The following is a 16,427-nucleotide window of genomic DNA, read 5'->3' as shown; positions in this document are numbered from 1 at the left end:
AAGGTTTGGTAAATATAAGGGGTGGTGTGGTTATCAAGTATCCAAGCACAGTAGATAGAGAGGTGCAATGATATATTACCCCATCTGCGTATGATGCATCCCACAGTACTTTGATTGTTGTTTGTCTTTCGCACCTTGCATTAATTTTCATTTTGTTTGTTGTATATGGTAGTTGCCGATTTTAATGTTTAATTAAAGGTAACTTTTTAATCCAAACCGCTATACATTTAATCTGTATTTGTAGTTTTCAGTTAATGAGATTGTCATGCTCTGGGGCGGAGCTGTGGGTGGGGCTTTGTGGTGCTCTGGGGTGGGGCTTTAGGTGTGGGCAGGGCTTTATGTGTTGCTCTGGGGCGGGGCTTTATGTGGTGTTCTGATTACATATGCATCTGTATTGGCCTATGACAGGTCGCTGATCCCTCACTGACCTGCCCCCCATTTATACATAATGCATATAATAGTGTTAATATTATTGTTGATAATGCCTATAATATTGTGGCTATTGAGAGACTTCGAAAGAAAAACTATATCCAGCAAAATGTCACCGGTGATGGCAGCGCCTGCGCAGTCTATAAGAGATAGATGCTACTGGACAGGCGCCGCTGGTGACATTTTCCTGGATGTCATTTTTTTTCTAAGCCTCCCAATACCCACAATATTATAGGCATTATCAACAATAATATCAACACTATTATATGCATTATGTAAAAATGGGTGGCAGGTCAGTGAGGGATCAGTAACCTGTCATAAGCCAATACAGATGAATATGTAATTATAGCACCACATAAAGCCCCGCCCACAGCCCTGCCCCAGAGTACCACGAAGCCCCGCCAATAGCCCCGCCCCAGAGCACCACAAAGCCCCGCCCACAGCCCCACCCCAGAGCACGAGAATCTCATTAACTGAAAGCTACAAATACTGTACAGATTAAACAACAGTAAACCAGAGTTGCACTAATTTATGGTGGACCATTGGAGCTACTATGAATCCGGACCAGAAGATTAGAGAAAATAATATTGCTCCCCATTTCAGCAGAGATTGTGCAGTAATCTAATTTCTTAGGATCAAAAACAATGTAATTTATGAGGTGGAGTGAATCCATGAAACCAGGGCTCGAGCCAACACATCTCCTGCAGGCGTGAATAAATGTATATTACAGCCATCAGCCACGCACAGCTCAGAGATATATCATGGCACAGGGGTAATGTGTTTATGTAGATTATCACAATCCTCCTTGAAGTTAGTCGGTTTTAATACAAATTGAAAAGTCAGGATAAAGGGAAACTCTGCTGTTATTGTACAGAAATTCACACTTGGCCTCACTGCACATTCAATGTTGTGAATCATAAAAGTGAAGTTTGGCCAGAAAGACTGGACCTGGTCTTGTAGGGACCATATGAGCACATTCAGCAGCACAGAAGGGAGAGAAGATGGATTCATCCAATAAGATATCAGGGATCTAGGAAACCAACAGCATCATTACCCTCCGCTTTCTCTTACAGACCCATATTTTTCTTCAAGTGATTTTCTATCTTGTCAGCACATTCTACGTACGCTGTCATTTGGCTTTGTAGTTCACAGATCTGGGCAGGTAACAGCGTATTCTAATCCCAGGGGGTAGGTGGATCCTCCAGGTTGTAAGTTCTATAGAAAAGGGCTTTCAATGACCAAAGTCATTTGAACAATTTTGGGTGGAGAATGTTGTGGTCTAGAGGCAAAATGGTGATCATGGTAATACGGCCGGACTACACCACCGATAAAGCAGCCACAGCCGGTGACTGAGAAGAATCTGTGACTTCTCTGCATTTAGTGGTCACTACTAACCTGGGTAGTCATATGTAGGAATCTCCTCTTTACACCGCTCATCACCCTTCACATATGTCTCTGTAGTATTAATATGGGTCAGATCTTCACCCTGAAACAAATATTGTAAAAGTCACAGAGAGGAGAAGTCACATCTATGATCAGCTCTAATCCTGCCATCTCCACCGTTCACATTACACAAGTATAAAACATATAATACTGGTGGATAAAACAAGACTGAGCACAAGACCTTCACCAGCGTCTACACATCATAGGGGAGATCTCCTGACACCTTCTCTCCATCTACCTGATGATTCTGAGGAACATTGGGATCTTCTTGTTTACAGTCCTGTGGAAGAAGAGGACGGGGACATCTCTCTGGTGTTGTCCTCTTACTGGATAGATCTGGAGGAAACACATACAGGGACTGAATACATTCTTTACATACAGATAATTATAGGCCGTGTGTATTTAGTCCTGTCTATTACCTGGAGATGTGAGGGGCTGGGGAACCTCCATCATGACGTCCTTGTACAGATCTCTGTGTCCTTCTAAATACTCCCACTCCTCCATGGAGAAATAGACAGCGACATCCTGACACCTTATAGGAACCTGACACATACAATGATACCGTCATCCCCCGATCCCTTCATAGCATTACTGTATAATGTCCCAGCATTCCCAGCAGTGTCACCTCTCCAGTCAGCAGCTCAATCATCTTGTAGGTGAGTTCTAGGATCTTTTGGTCATTGATGTCCTCATATATCAGGGGGTGAGGTGGAGGAACCGTGATTGGGCTCAGGGGTCTTCCCCATCCCTCAGACACAGGGTCCTGACAGCGCTCACTAGAGGTCTTCTTCACTACTGTGTAATCCTGGTAATGGAGAGACGCATTAATAAATCTCACTACAGACATTTCCAGAGTCCTCACCTCTCCAGTTCTGTCCATCTGTTATTCCCATAGATAAGAATGATGTAATGTGACGTCATCAGAATCTCTCACCTCTCCAGTAAGCCGGAAGAGGATCTCTAGGGTGAGGTGTAATATCCTCTCCGCCATCTTGTCTCTGTCCATATCAATCTTTGATGAGTAAATCAGGAAAATTCTCTTATATAGAAGATCTTCACTGAGAGGATCCGATATTGTAGAGACCTGAATGAGAATATGAGCCGATGTAACATCATAAGAATCCTGTGTAATAATACAATTACTGGAGATAATAAGGGAAACATATGAGGAGATTTATTATTTTACAGTATTTAGTTTCCTTCTTTACATCTACTAATAAAACCTATATATTTAGGCCACAGACAACAAGCAGTTTCTTCCTCGGAGTCGGCAGCTGAATACGTTCCTCATAGACTCATCTTCCATAACGCTAATTCTTGTCTCATTTCCCGACCCTGGAATCGGCATTAGTAATACTGCAGGAGATATTCATTACACGTGACAGGAGAAATAACGACTTCATGATGAGGACGACATCTTCATCTCCTACTACGGCTCTAGGAACAGATCTGTCCAGAGTCGGTCACTGACTCCATCCCCACCGGCCGTCTATATGAAGGTTTCCCGTCTTCCCCGCACTGGAATCTTCTATCACGTTAGATCTCAGCTCTGAGTCACACACAGAAGTTTGAGGTTTTTATAAAAGCTTTTTTGTTTCCACAATCAACGCGGACAGAAATGATCTGATCCCCAAGTCTCCATGTACAGTGATTTATGGGGTTTATTTCTGGACTTAGACTTTCCTATATTACAAAAAAAAAACACTAGAAAAAAAAACACATTGAAATGTTTCTAAAGAAAATTGGCTCCAACAATTCTTGTAAAATGAAAAAAAACATGGAAAAAGCAGAAGACACATTTTATAATTTTTAGCATGTTAAACATTTATTAAAAATAAATTAATCTTTTTGTGCACCAGAACATAGATGTGCACCGCAGGGATGGCACAGATGAGGCTTCAACAAAAAACCCTGGCAGTTTAACCACTTGCTGCTGAGAAAAGCAAACATGACATCTAAGGGTACCATTACACTAAGCGATTTACCAACGATCACGACCAGCGATACGACCTGGCCGTGATCGTTGGTAAGTCGTTGTGTGGTCGCTGGAGAGCTGTCACACAGACAGCTCTCCAGCGACCAACGATGCCTAAGTCCCCGGGTAAGCAGGGTAAACATCGGGTTACTAAGCGCAGGGCCGCGCTTAGTAACCCGATGTTTACCCTGGTTACCAATGTAAATGTAAAAAAAAAAAAAACACTACATACTTACATTCCGGTGTCCGTCAGGTCCCCCGGCGTCCGCTTCCCTGCACTGACTGTGAGCGCCGGCCAGCCATAAAGCACAGCACAGCGGTGATGTCACCGCTGTGCTCTGCTTTTACTTTACGGCCGGAGCTCAGTCAGTGCAGGGAAGCGGACGCCGGGGGACCTGATGGACACCGGAATGTAAGTATGTAGTGTTTTTTTTTTTTACATTTACATTGGTAACCAGGGTAAACATCGGGTTACTAAGCGTGGCCCTGCGCTTAGTAACCCGATGTTTACCCTGGTTACAAGCGAACACATCGCTGGATCGGTGTCACACACACCGATCCAGCGATGTCAGCAGGTGATCAAGCGACGAAATAAAGTTTCAAACGATCTGCTACGACGTACGATTCTCAGCGGGGTGTCTGATCGCAGTAGCGTGTCAGACACAGCGAGATCGTATGTATATAGCTAGAACGTCACGGATCGTGCCGTCGTAGCGACCAAAGTGCCACTGTGAGACGGTACCCTAAGAAGGTGTGACAGAGTTTGGCTGAATGGCCCTCTGCCCCCAAGTACTGGATAGTATGGGGCGGCCTAGTTACTTCGATACTTACATGCCTAATAATGGTGTCTGGGCTGCAATGTATGAAGGTCTATTAGGCCGGGTCAGAGGCAGCGTCCAATAAGTTACCTTTTAATGCCCCATACACATTAGAGTAAAGTTACATGAAAGCACTGATTTTGGGGGTTTGGGCGACTAGATAATGTATTTGGGGGCCTCCCGACAGATGATGTCAGGGCAGAGAAGGATCTGGCATCCTGAATTTCAGAGGCTAATCCGTTTGTTCTTCCTGTAGATAATCCTCCTCTAGAGGAGTCTGGAGGCGACTCTCTCATACAGACCCCAGGAAAGCTGGAATATTTGTGTGTATGGGGAGTCGGGAGAGATGGCCGTCTGCCAAATGACCGTTCAGCCAACACTTATCTCATGTGTATGGGGCCGTTAGTATTACACTGACCACAGTGATGATACACGGCACTACAGTAGTACAGGGCACCACCGGAGCCATCAGAGGCTTGTATGTTGTATGATCGCACTGATCAGAGGTGTTTAACAAAGGGTTAAAGTGAAAAACATCATAGTTTCAGCAACAAGAAATATCCATCACTATATGGAAAGCAGAGTCACTGCACAATGTTAGTTAAAGGGAAGGTGCCATCAAAATTTTTTTTTTTCCAGCAATTGAAAAAATGTAAAGAATTAATGTTTATATTTTCTTAAAAAATATTATCATTTGTTTTTAATTTAGTAAAATATGAAAAATTATTTTAAAAGGTTTGGCATTTCCACTTTTAAACACTAGGGGGAGCAGCTAATGAAATTTGACAAAAATTGACTAGCTCACATTACTGCACTGCAGTAATTATGGGCGGAGTCTGCTGACGGGTGTGATGTCTCCTCTCCTCCCCTTCTGGTGTTTGCTAAGGGATGAGAGGATTCAGGAACACAGTGTGCAGCCATTTTGTTGGTGACTGCAAAGTTAGGCTATGTTCACACGCTGCGGGTTTTGGTGCGGACCCGCAGCTGTTTTGCAGCTGCGGGTCCGCATCCTTTTTCCATGTAGGTTACAGTACAATGTAACCTAATGGAAAACAAAACCCGCTGTGCCGACGATCCTTTTTTTCTGTGGAAAATCCGCGCGGATTTTCTGCAGAAAAAAAGAAGGACCATGTCACTTCTTGGTGCAGAATCGCAGCGATTCTGCACCCATAGAAATGCATTGAACCGCTAACTTCCCGCATGGGGCTGTGCCCACGTTGCGGGAAGTTAAGCGGATAATGTGCGGGTGGTACCCGGGGTGGAGGAGAGGAGACTCTCCTCCAGGCCCTGGGAACCATATTTGGGTGTAAAAAAAAGAATTAAAATAAAAAATAATGCTATACTCACCTCTCAGCGCTGCCCGCGGCGTCCGGTCTCAGTTGCTGTGTCGAACAGGACCCGTGGTGACGCCGCGGTCACATGACCGTGATGACGCCGCGGTCACATGACCGTGACGTCACGAAGGTCCTTGTCGGCACAGCCGCTTGCAGCGCCGGAGAGATCGCGACGTCAGAGGGTGAGTATAACCGATTTTTATTATTTTTTACATTACTATTGATGCTGCATATTGCTGCATATGCAGCATCAATAGTACAGCAGTAATCCCACAGCGGAAACCGCGGAACAAACCGCGATAAATCTGCAGGGATAACCACAGCGGTTTTGCCCTGCAGATTTTCAATTCCGCTGCGGGATTAACCCGCAGAGGAACCCGCAGCGTGTGAACGTGGCCTTATACTGACTGTTCGGTGTGCGGAGCAGCCAGGGATTGTACATAGAGCGCTGTCTTTTATACACATGGATGGACCGTCTGCACCACAGAAATCCAGAAAACATTTCTGCGGATTGATGGCCTGTTCTGATCCAGACTTTGCATGCAAAGACCCCATTCCCCTCCTCAGATCCTGTCCTGGCGATGTGTGAAAGCGAGGTGACAGGCGCAGTCCGGGGTGATGCTGGGAAGGAAATGTAGCCATATAGTAACGATAAACATGAGACCCCTCTCTTCAGCTTCCTTACCAGCCCTCCCCTGAAGGCACCTAACTGGAGGTCATGCTGCCCCCTCTATTAACCCAGACCCGCGTGCAGCTGCTCAACCGGAACCACCATAGAATGGGTCCCCTTTCTGCAGATAATACTGCCATAGTGTTCTCACATAATACCGCCATATAGATCACACCTAATATCGCCAGATAGATCACTCATAATACCGCCATATAGAGCACACAATACCGCCGTATAGAGCACACATAATACTGTCATATAGTTCTCACATAATACCATCATATAGATCGCAAAAAACGCCATTGTGTTCTCACATAATACCGCCATATAGAGCACACATAATACTGCCATATAGAGCACACATAATACCGCCATATAGAGCACACACAATACTGCCGTATAGAGCACACATAAAACTGTCCTATAGTTCTCACATAATACCATCATATAGATCGCAAATAACGACACCATAGTGTTCTCACATAATACCGCCATATAGAGCACACATAATACCGCCATATAGAGCACACATAATACCGCCATATAGAGCATACCGCCATATAGAGCACACATAATACCACCATATAGAGCACACATAATACAGAGCACACAATACCGCAATATACTTCACACATAATACCGCCATATAGAGCACACATAATACCGCCATATAGAGCACACATAATACAGAGCACACAATACCGCAATATACTTCACACATAATACCGCCATATAGAGCACACATAATACCGCCATATAGAGCACACAATATAGAGCACACAATACCGCAATATACTTCACACATAATACCGCCATATACTTCACACATAATACAGTCATATAGATCTCACATAATACCACCAGTGTTCTCACATATCACCATATAGATCTCACATAATACCGCCATATAGATCACACATAACGGGGGAGAGGATTAGATACACAGCTCAGCAGTCAGTATCACACAGGACAGTATTAGATACACAGCTCAGTCAGTATCATACAGGATAGGATTAGATACAAGGCTCAGCACAGTATCACATAGGATAGGATTAGATACATGGCTCAGCAGACAGTATCACACAGGATAGGATTAGATACACGGCTCAGCAGACTATCACACAGGAGAGGATTAGATACACAGCTCAGTCAGTATCACACAGGATAGGATTAGACACATGGCTCAGCACATAGTATCACACAGGAGAGGATTAGATACACAGCTCAGCACAGTATCACACAGGATAGGATTAGATACAAGGCTCAACACAGTATCACACAGGATAGGATTAGATGCATGGCTCAGCAGACAGTATCACACAGGAGAGGATTAGATACACATCTCAGCAAAGTATCACACATGAGAGGATTAGATACACGGCTCAGCACAGTATCACACAGGGTAGGATTAGATGCAGGGCTCAGCAGACAGTATCACACAGGAGAGGATTAGATATACAGCTCAGCAGTCAGTATCACACAGGATAGGATTAGATACATGGCTCAGCAAACAGTATCACACAGGAGAGGATTAGATACACAGCTCAGCACAGTATCACACAGGATAGGATTAGATACATGGCTCAGCAGTCAGTATCACACAGGATAGGATTAGATACACAGCTCAGTCAGTATCACACAGGAGAGGATTAGATAAACGGCTCAGCACAGGATCACACAGGGTAAAATTAGATGCATGGCTCAGCAGACAGTATCACACAGGATAGGATTAGATACACGTCTCAACAAAGTATCACACAGGAGAGGATTAGATACATGGCTCAGTCAGTATCACACAGGATAGGATTAGATACATGGCTCAGCACACAGTATCCCACAGGAGAGGATTAGATACACGGCTCAGCACAGTATCACACAGGGTAGGATTAGATACAAGGCTCACAGTATCACACAGGATAGGATTAGATGCATGGCTCAGCAGACAGTATCACACAGGAGAGGATTAGATACACGTCTCAGCAAAGTATCACACAGGAGATTATTAGATACGTGGCTCAGTCAGTATCACACAGGATAGGACTAGATACACGGCTCAGCACACAGTATCACACAGGAGAGGATTAGATATACAGCTCAGCACAAAGTATCACACAGGATAGGATTAGATACATGGCTCAGCAAACAGTATCACACAGGAGAGGATTAGATACACAGCTCAGCACAGTATCACACAGGATAGGATTAGATACACAGCTCAGCAGACAGTATCACACAGGATAGGATTAGATGCACAGCTCAGTCAGTATCACACAGGAGAGGATTAGATAACACAGCTCAGCAGACAGTAAAGGTACCTTCACACTGAACGATATCGCTAGCGATCCGTGACGTTGCAGCGTCCTGGCTAGCGATATCGTTGAGTTTGACAGGCAGCAGCGATCAGGATCCTGCTGTGCCATTGTTGGTCGGAGCAGAAAGGCCAGAACTTTATTTCGTTGCTGGATCTCCCGTAGAGATCGCTGGATCGATGTGTGTGACACCGATTCAGCGATGTCTTCACTGGTAACCAGGGTAAACATCGGGTTACTAAGCGCAGGGCCGCGCTTAGTAACTTGATGTTTACCCTGGTTACCAGCGTAAACGTAAAAAAAAAAAAAAACCACTACATACTTACATTCCTGTGTCTGTCCCCCGGCGCTGTGCTTCTCTGCACTGTGTAAGCGCCGGCCGGCCGGAAAGCAGAGCACAGCGGTGACGTCACCGCTCTGCTTTAGGGCCGGCGCTTACACAGTGCAGAGAAGCACAGCTCCGGGGGACAGACACCGGAATGTAAGTACCATATTTTCCGGCGTATAAGACGACTTTTTAACCCCTGAAAATCTTCTTAAAAGTCGGGGGTCGTCTTATACGCCGGGAATCGTCTTGTACGCCGGGTGTATATGGTGGGTGGGGAGGGGGAGTGATCCTGATGACGAGGGGGCGTCTCACAGGAAAGTGAGTATCCCCCATTACCTTATCGTAGCGCTGCAGCGTGGGGGTCTCTGTGCTGGGAGCGGCGGCGGCTGCTGTGCTGTGGTGCGGCGGCTCCTCTTCTGTGTGGGGCCTCTGTGCTGTGGGGCGGCGGCGTATCTTTATGCAGTTGGGGCTCCTCCGGCAGCTCCTTAAGCCCTGGAGGCCCCGCCGGCAACTCCATCGGTGCAATGTGGTGGCCTCCGGGAAAATGGCCGCTGCTCAGATTCAGATCTCGTGTCCCGAGATTTCGGGACGAGATCTGAATCTGAGCATGCGCAGCCCCCAGCAGCCATTTTCCCGGAGGCCACCGCATCGCACCTATTGAGCTGCCTCCGGGAAAATGGCTGCTGCATTGCACCGATGGAGTTGCCGGCGGGGCCTCCAGGGCTTAAGGAGATGCCGGAGGAGCCCCAACTGCATAAAGATACGCCGCCGCCGCCGCCCCACAGCACAGAGGCCCCACACTGCAGAAGAGGAGCCGCCGCACCACAGCACAGAGGCCCCACACAGAAGAGGAGCCGCCGCACCACAGCACAGAGGCCCCACACAGAAGGGGAGCCGCCGCACCACAGCACAGAGGCCCCACACAGAAGAGGAGCCGCCGCACCACAGCACAGAGGCCCCACACAGAAGAGGAGCCGCCGCACCACAGCACAGAGGCCCCACACAGAAGAGGAGCCGCCGCACCACACCACAGCAGCCGCCGCTCCCAGCACAGAGACCCCCACGCTGCAGCGCTACGATAAGGTAATGGGGGATACTCACTTTCCTGTGAGACGCCCCCTCGTCATCATCAGGATCACTCCCCCCCCCCAAAAGGCACATATTCACCGGCCCTATAAGATGACATACGGTGTATAAGAAGACCCCCGACTTTTAAGAAGATTTTATATTTTAACTGGTAAAGTTGGGGGGTCGTCTTATACGCCCAGTCGTCTTATACGCCGGAAAATACGGTATGTAGTGTTTGGGGTTTTTTTTACCTTTACGCTGGTAACCAGGGTAAACATCATGTTACTAAGCGCGGCCCTGCGCTTAGTAACCCGATGTTTACCCTGGTTACCAGGGGACTTCGCATAGTTGGTCGCTGGAGAGCTGTCTGTGTGACAGCTCTCCAGCGACCACACAGCGACGCTGCAGCGATCGGGATCGTTGTCTAGATCGCTGCGTCGCTAAATGTGACGGTACCTTAACACACATGGGAGGAGATACACTGCTCAGAGTCAGCACCACAAGGGATAGGATTAGACTGCCTCTCCCCCTCCCCACTGATACTTACTTCACGGCTCCCTGCTGAGTCCTTTCTCTCTCCCCTCCTTGGTGTCCTCCTCCTCCTCCTATAACTGCAGGGCTCCTGCGATTATCCTGGGAAGCTGGAGCTCACAGATGCAGTGTGAGCTCCAGGAAGATGGCGCTGATCTCCTGCCTCTGCTCGCTGTGCTGTGGACGGCTCAGGGGTCGTGGCCAGACACAGCAGGGAGCAGCTTATAATGCTAAGTATAGTGTCGGGAGCCGACCGCAGATCTCTATGCCCAGGGCTGCCGTAATTGCAGAGTGTAAGTGTCGTGCAGCTTCACTTACACTCCTGCAAAGCAAAATGGCGGCGCCCAGTGGCTGAAAAAAAAAATTATAATAAAAAAAAGTTAACCCCTTCCCGACCTTTGACGCCACGTAGGCGTCATGAAAACCCGTGCCAATCCGACCTATGACGCCTATGTGGCGTCATGGAAAGATCGCATCCCTGCAGATCGGGTGAAAGGGTTAACTCCTACTTTACCCGATCTGCAGGGAGAGGGGGAGTTGTACTTCAGCCCAGGGGGGGTGGCTTCACCCCCCCGTGGCTACGATCGCTCTGATTGGCTGTTGAAAGTGAAACAGCCAATCAGAGCGATTTGTAATATTTCACCTATGAAAATGGTGAAATATTACAATCCAGCCATGGCCGATGCTGCAATAGCATCTGCCATGGCTGGAGACCCCGATCTGCCCCCACCCCACCCCACCGATCGCCCCCCCAGTCGTCCTTTCTGCCCCGATCTCCTGTCCGCTCCCCTCCTCCCTCCTGTCCGCTCCCCCGGTCCTCTTGTCCGCTCCCCTGGTCCTCCGATCCCCCCCCCGTGTTCCGATCCCACCCCCCCATACTTACCTAGCTTCCATGTCCCTCCCGGTGTCCGGCCGTCTTCTCCATGGGCGCCGCCATCTTGGAAAATGGCGGGCGCATGCGCAGTGCGCCCGCCGAATCTGCCAGCCGGCAGATTCATTACAAGTACATTTTGATCGCTGTGGTAGGTTCTATCACAGCGATCAAAATAAAAAAAATAATAAATAAACCCCCCCCCCATTTATCACCCCCATAGGTAGGGACAATAATAAAATAAAGAAAATATTTTTTTTTCTTTTTCCACTAGGGTTAGGGTTAGAACTAGGGTTAGAACTAGGGGTAGGGTTAGGGGTAGGGTTAGGGTTACGGGTAGGGTTAGGGTAATGGCATGTGCACACAGAGCAGATCGGCCGCGGATCCGCAGCGGATCGGCCGCAGATCCGCAGCGGATCGGCCGCGGATCGGCCGTGGATCCGCAGCGGATCGGTCGCGGATCCGCAGCGGATCGGCCGCGGATCCGCAGCGGATCGGCCGCGGATCGGCAGCGGATCGTCCGCGGATCCGCCGCGGATTGGCCGCGGATCCGCAGCGGATTGGTCGCGGATCCGCAGCGGATTGGCAGCAGATCCGCAGCGGATTGGCAGCAGATCCGCAGCGGATTGGCCGCGGATCCGCAGCGGATTGGCCGCTGCGAATTCGAAGCAGTTTTCCATCAGGTTTACAGTACCATGTACACCTAAGGAAAACCAAATCCGCTGTGCCCATGGTGCGGAAAATTCCGTGCAGAAACGCTGCGTTGTATTTTCCGCAGCATGTCAATTCTTTGTGCGGATTCCGCAGCGTTTTACACCTGTTCCTCAATAGGAATCCGCAGGTGAAATCCGCACAAAAAAAACACTGGAAATCTGCTGTAAATCCGCAGGTAAAACGCAGTGCCTTTTACCTGCAGATTTTTCAAAAATCGTGCGGAAAAATCTCACACGAATCCGCAACGTGGGCACATAGCCTTAGGGTTAGGGTTGGAATTAGAGTTAGGGTTGGAATTAGGGCTAGGGTTTGAAATAGGGTTAAGATTAGGCTTGTGGTTAGGGTTACGGATAGGGTTAGGGGTGTGTTGGGGTTACAGTTGTGGTTAGGGTTGGGATTAGGGTTACGGTTGGGATTAGAGTTAGGATTAGGGTTGGAATTAGGGTTACGGGTGTGTTGTGGTTAGGGTTGTGATTAGGGTTATGGCTACAGTTGGGATTAGGGGTGTGTTGGGGTTAGTGTTGAAGTTAGAATTGAGGGGATTCCACTGTTTGGGCACATCAGGGGTCTCCAAACGCAACATGGCGCCACCATTGATTCCAGCCAATCTTGCGTTCAAAAAGTCAAATGGTGCTCCCGCCCTTCCAAGCCCCGACGTGCGCCCAAACAGTGGCCTACCCCCACATTTGGGGTACCAGCGTACTCAGGACAAACTGGGCAACAACTGTTGGGGTCCAATTTCTCCTGTTACCCTTGCAAAAATAAAAAATTACTTGCTAAAACATAATTTTTGAGGAAAGAACAATTATTTTTTATTTTTACGGCTCTGCGTTATAAACTTCTGTGAAGCACTTGGGGGTTCAAAGTGCTCACCACACATCTAGATAAGTTCCTTCGGGGGTCTAGTTTCCAAAATGGGGTCACTTGTGGGGTGTTTCTACTGTTTAGGCACATCAGGGGCTCTGCAAATGCAATGTGACGCCCGCAGACCATTCCATCAAAGTCTGCATTTCAAATGTCACTACTTCCCTTCCGAGCCCTGACGTGTGCCCAAACAGTGGTTTACCCCCACATATGGGGTATCAGCGTACTCACAACAAACTGGGCAACAAATATTGGGGTCCCAATTCTCCTGTTACCCTTGTGAAAATAAAAAATTGCTTGCTAAAACATCTTTTTTGAGGAAAGAAAAATGATTTTTTATTTTCACGGCTCTGCGTTGTAAACTTCTGTGAAGCATTTGGGGGTTGAACGTGCTCACCACACATCTAGATAAGTTCCTTCGGGGGTCTAGTTTCCAAAATGGGGTCAATTGTGGGGGGTTTCTACTGTTTAGGCATATCTGGGGCTCTGCAAACGTAACATGATGCCCGCAGACCATTCCATCAAAGTCTGCATTTCAAAACGTCACTACTTCCCTTCCGAACCCCGACGTGTGCCAAAACAGTGGTTTACCCCCACATATGGGGTATCAGCGTACTCAGGAGAAACTGGACAACAACTTTTGGGGTCCAATTTCTCCTGTTACTCTTGCAAAAATAAAAAAATTCTGGGCTAAAAAAATATTTTTGAGGAAAGGAAACACATTTTTTATTTTCACGGCTCTGCGTTATAAACTTCTGTGAAGCACTTGGGGGTTCAAAGTGCTCACTACACATCTAGATAAGTTCCCTTGGGGGTCTAGTTTCCAAAATGGAGTCAATTGTGGGGGGTTTCTACTGTTTAGGCATATCAGGGGCTCTGCAAACGTAACATGATGCCCGCAGACCATTCCATCAAAGTCTGCATTTCAAAACGTCACTACTTCCCTTCCGAGCCCCGGCATGTGCCCAAACAGTGGTTTACCCCCACATATGGGGTATCAGCGTACTCAGGAGAAACTGGACAACAACTTTTGGGGTCCAATTTCTCCTGTTACCCTTGGGAAAATAAAAAATTGTGGGCTAAAAAATCATTTTTGAGAAAAGAAAAATTATTTTTTATTTTCATGGCTCTGCGTTATAAACTTCTGTGAAGCACTTGGGGGTTCAAAGTGCTCACCACACATCTAGATTAGTTCCTTGGGAGGTCTAGTTTCCAAAATGGGGTCACTTGTGCGGGAGCTCCAATGTTTAGGCACACAGGGGCTCTCCAAACGCGACATGGTGTCCGCTAATGATTGGAGCTAATTTTCCATTCAAAAAGCCAAATGGCGTGCCTTCCCTTCCGAGCCCTGCCGTGCGCCCAAACAGTGGTTTACCCCCACATATGGGGTATCATCGTACTCAGGACAAACTGGACAACCACATTTGGGGTCCAATTTCTCCTATTACCCTTGGGAAAATAAAAAATTCTGGGCTAAAAATCATTTTTGAGGAAAGAAAAATTATTTTTTTATTTTCACGGCTCTGCGTTATAAACTTCTGTGAAGCACCTGGGGGTTATAAGTGCTCACTATGCATCTAGATAAGTTCCTTGGGGGGTCTAGTTTCCAAAATGGGGTCACTTGTAGGGGAGCTCCAATGTTTAGGCACACAGGGGCTCTCCAAACGCGACATGGTGTCCGCTAACGATTGGAGCTAATTTTCCATTCAAAAAGTCAAATGGCACGCCTCCCCTTCCGAGCCTTGCCGTGCACCCAAACAGTGGTTTACCCCCACATATGAGGTATTGGCGTACTCAGGAGAAATTGCCCAACAAATTTTAGGATCCATTTTATCCTGTTGCCCATGTGAAAATGAAAGAATTGAGGCTAAAAGAAATTTTGTGTGAAAAAAAAGTACTTTTTCATTTTTGCGGATCAATTTGTGAAGCACCTGGGGGTTTAAAGTGCTCACTATGCCTCTAGATGAGTTCCTTGGGGGGTCTAGTTTCCAAAATGGGGTCACTTGTGGAGGAGCTCCAATGTTTAGGCACACAGGGGCTTTCCAAACGCGACATGGTGTCCGCTAACGATGGAGATAATTTTTCATTCAAAAAGTCAAATGGCGCTCCTTCCCTTCCGAGCCTTACCATGTGCCCAAACAGTGGTTTACCCCCACATGTGAGGTATTGGTGTACTCAGGAGAAATTGCCCAACAAAATTTAGGATCCATTTTATCCTGTTGCCCATGTGAAAATGAAAAAATTGAGGCTAAAATAATTTTTTGTGAAAAAAAAGTACTTTTTCATTTTTACGGATCAATTTGTGAAGCACCTGGGGGTTTAAAGTGCTCACTATGCTTCTAGATAAGTTCCTTGGGGGGTCTAGTTTCCAAAATGGGGTCACTTGTGGGGGAGCTCCAATGTTTAGGCACACGGGGGCTCTCCAAACGCGACATGGTGTCCGCTAAAGATTGGAGCCAATTTTTCATTCAAAAAGTCAAATGGCGCTCCTTCCCTTCCGAGCCCTGCCGTGCGCCCAAACAGTGGTTTACCCCCACATATGAGGTATCAGCGTACTCAGGACAAATTGGACAACAACGTCCCTGGTCCAGTTTCTCCTTTTACCCTTGGGAAAATAAAAAAATTGTTGCTAAAAGATCATTTTTGTGACTAAAAAGTTAAATGTTCATTTTTTCCTTCCATGTTGCTTCTGCTGCTGTGAAACACCTGAAGGGTTAATAAACTTCTTGAATGTGGTTTTGAGCACCTTGAGGGGTGCAGTTTTTAGAATGGTGTCACTTTTGGGTATTTTCAGCCATATAGAACCCTCAAAATGACTTCAAATGTGAGGTGGTCCCTAAAAAAAAATGGTTTTGTAAATTTTGTTGTAAAAATGAGAAATCACTGGTCAAATTTTAACCCTTATAACTTCCTAGCAAAAAAAAAAATTGTTTCCAAAATTGTGCTGATGTAAAGTAGACATGTGGGAAACGTTATTTATTAACTATTTTGTGTCACATAACTCTCTGGTTTAACAGAATAAAAATTCAAAATGTGAAAATTGCGAAATTTTCAAAATTTTCGCCAAATTTCC

The 16,427-nt window shown here is 46.9% G+C and overlaps 1 protein-coding gene across 1 annotated transcript in view; it reads right to left on the bottom strand.

The window, feature by feature from the left end:
* LOC143767941 (uncharacterized) overlaps positions 1–16,427 on the bottom strand; it is a 58,607-nt gene that overhangs the window by 35,318 nt on the left and 6,862 nt on the right. The window contains exons 2-6 of the mRNA XM_077256485.1: positions 2,807–2,956; positions 2,498–2,677; positions 2,292–2,415; positions 2,111–2,208; positions 1,825–1,915 (exon numbers count right to left, since the gene is read on the bottom strand). Coding sequence (XP_077112600.1) covers positions 1,825–1,915; positions 2,111–2,208; positions 2,292–2,415; positions 2,498–2,677; positions 2,807–2,956 — 643 coding nt within the window. The remainder of the gene's footprint in view (positions 1–1,824; positions 1,916–2,110; positions 2,209–2,291; positions 2,416–2,497; positions 2,678–2,806; positions 2,957–16,427) is intronic.

This window comes from Ranitomeya variabilis, chromosome 4 (assembly GCF_051348905.1).
Source record: "Ranitomeya variabilis isolate aRanVar5 chromosome 4, aRanVar5.hap1, whole genome shotgun sequence".
In the NCBI taxonomy this organism is placed as follows: Eukaryota; Metazoa; Chordata; class Amphibia; order Anura; family Dendrobatidae; genus Ranitomeya; species Ranitomeya variabilis.
This window is presented reverse-complemented; position numbering and strand designations above follow the sequence as displayed.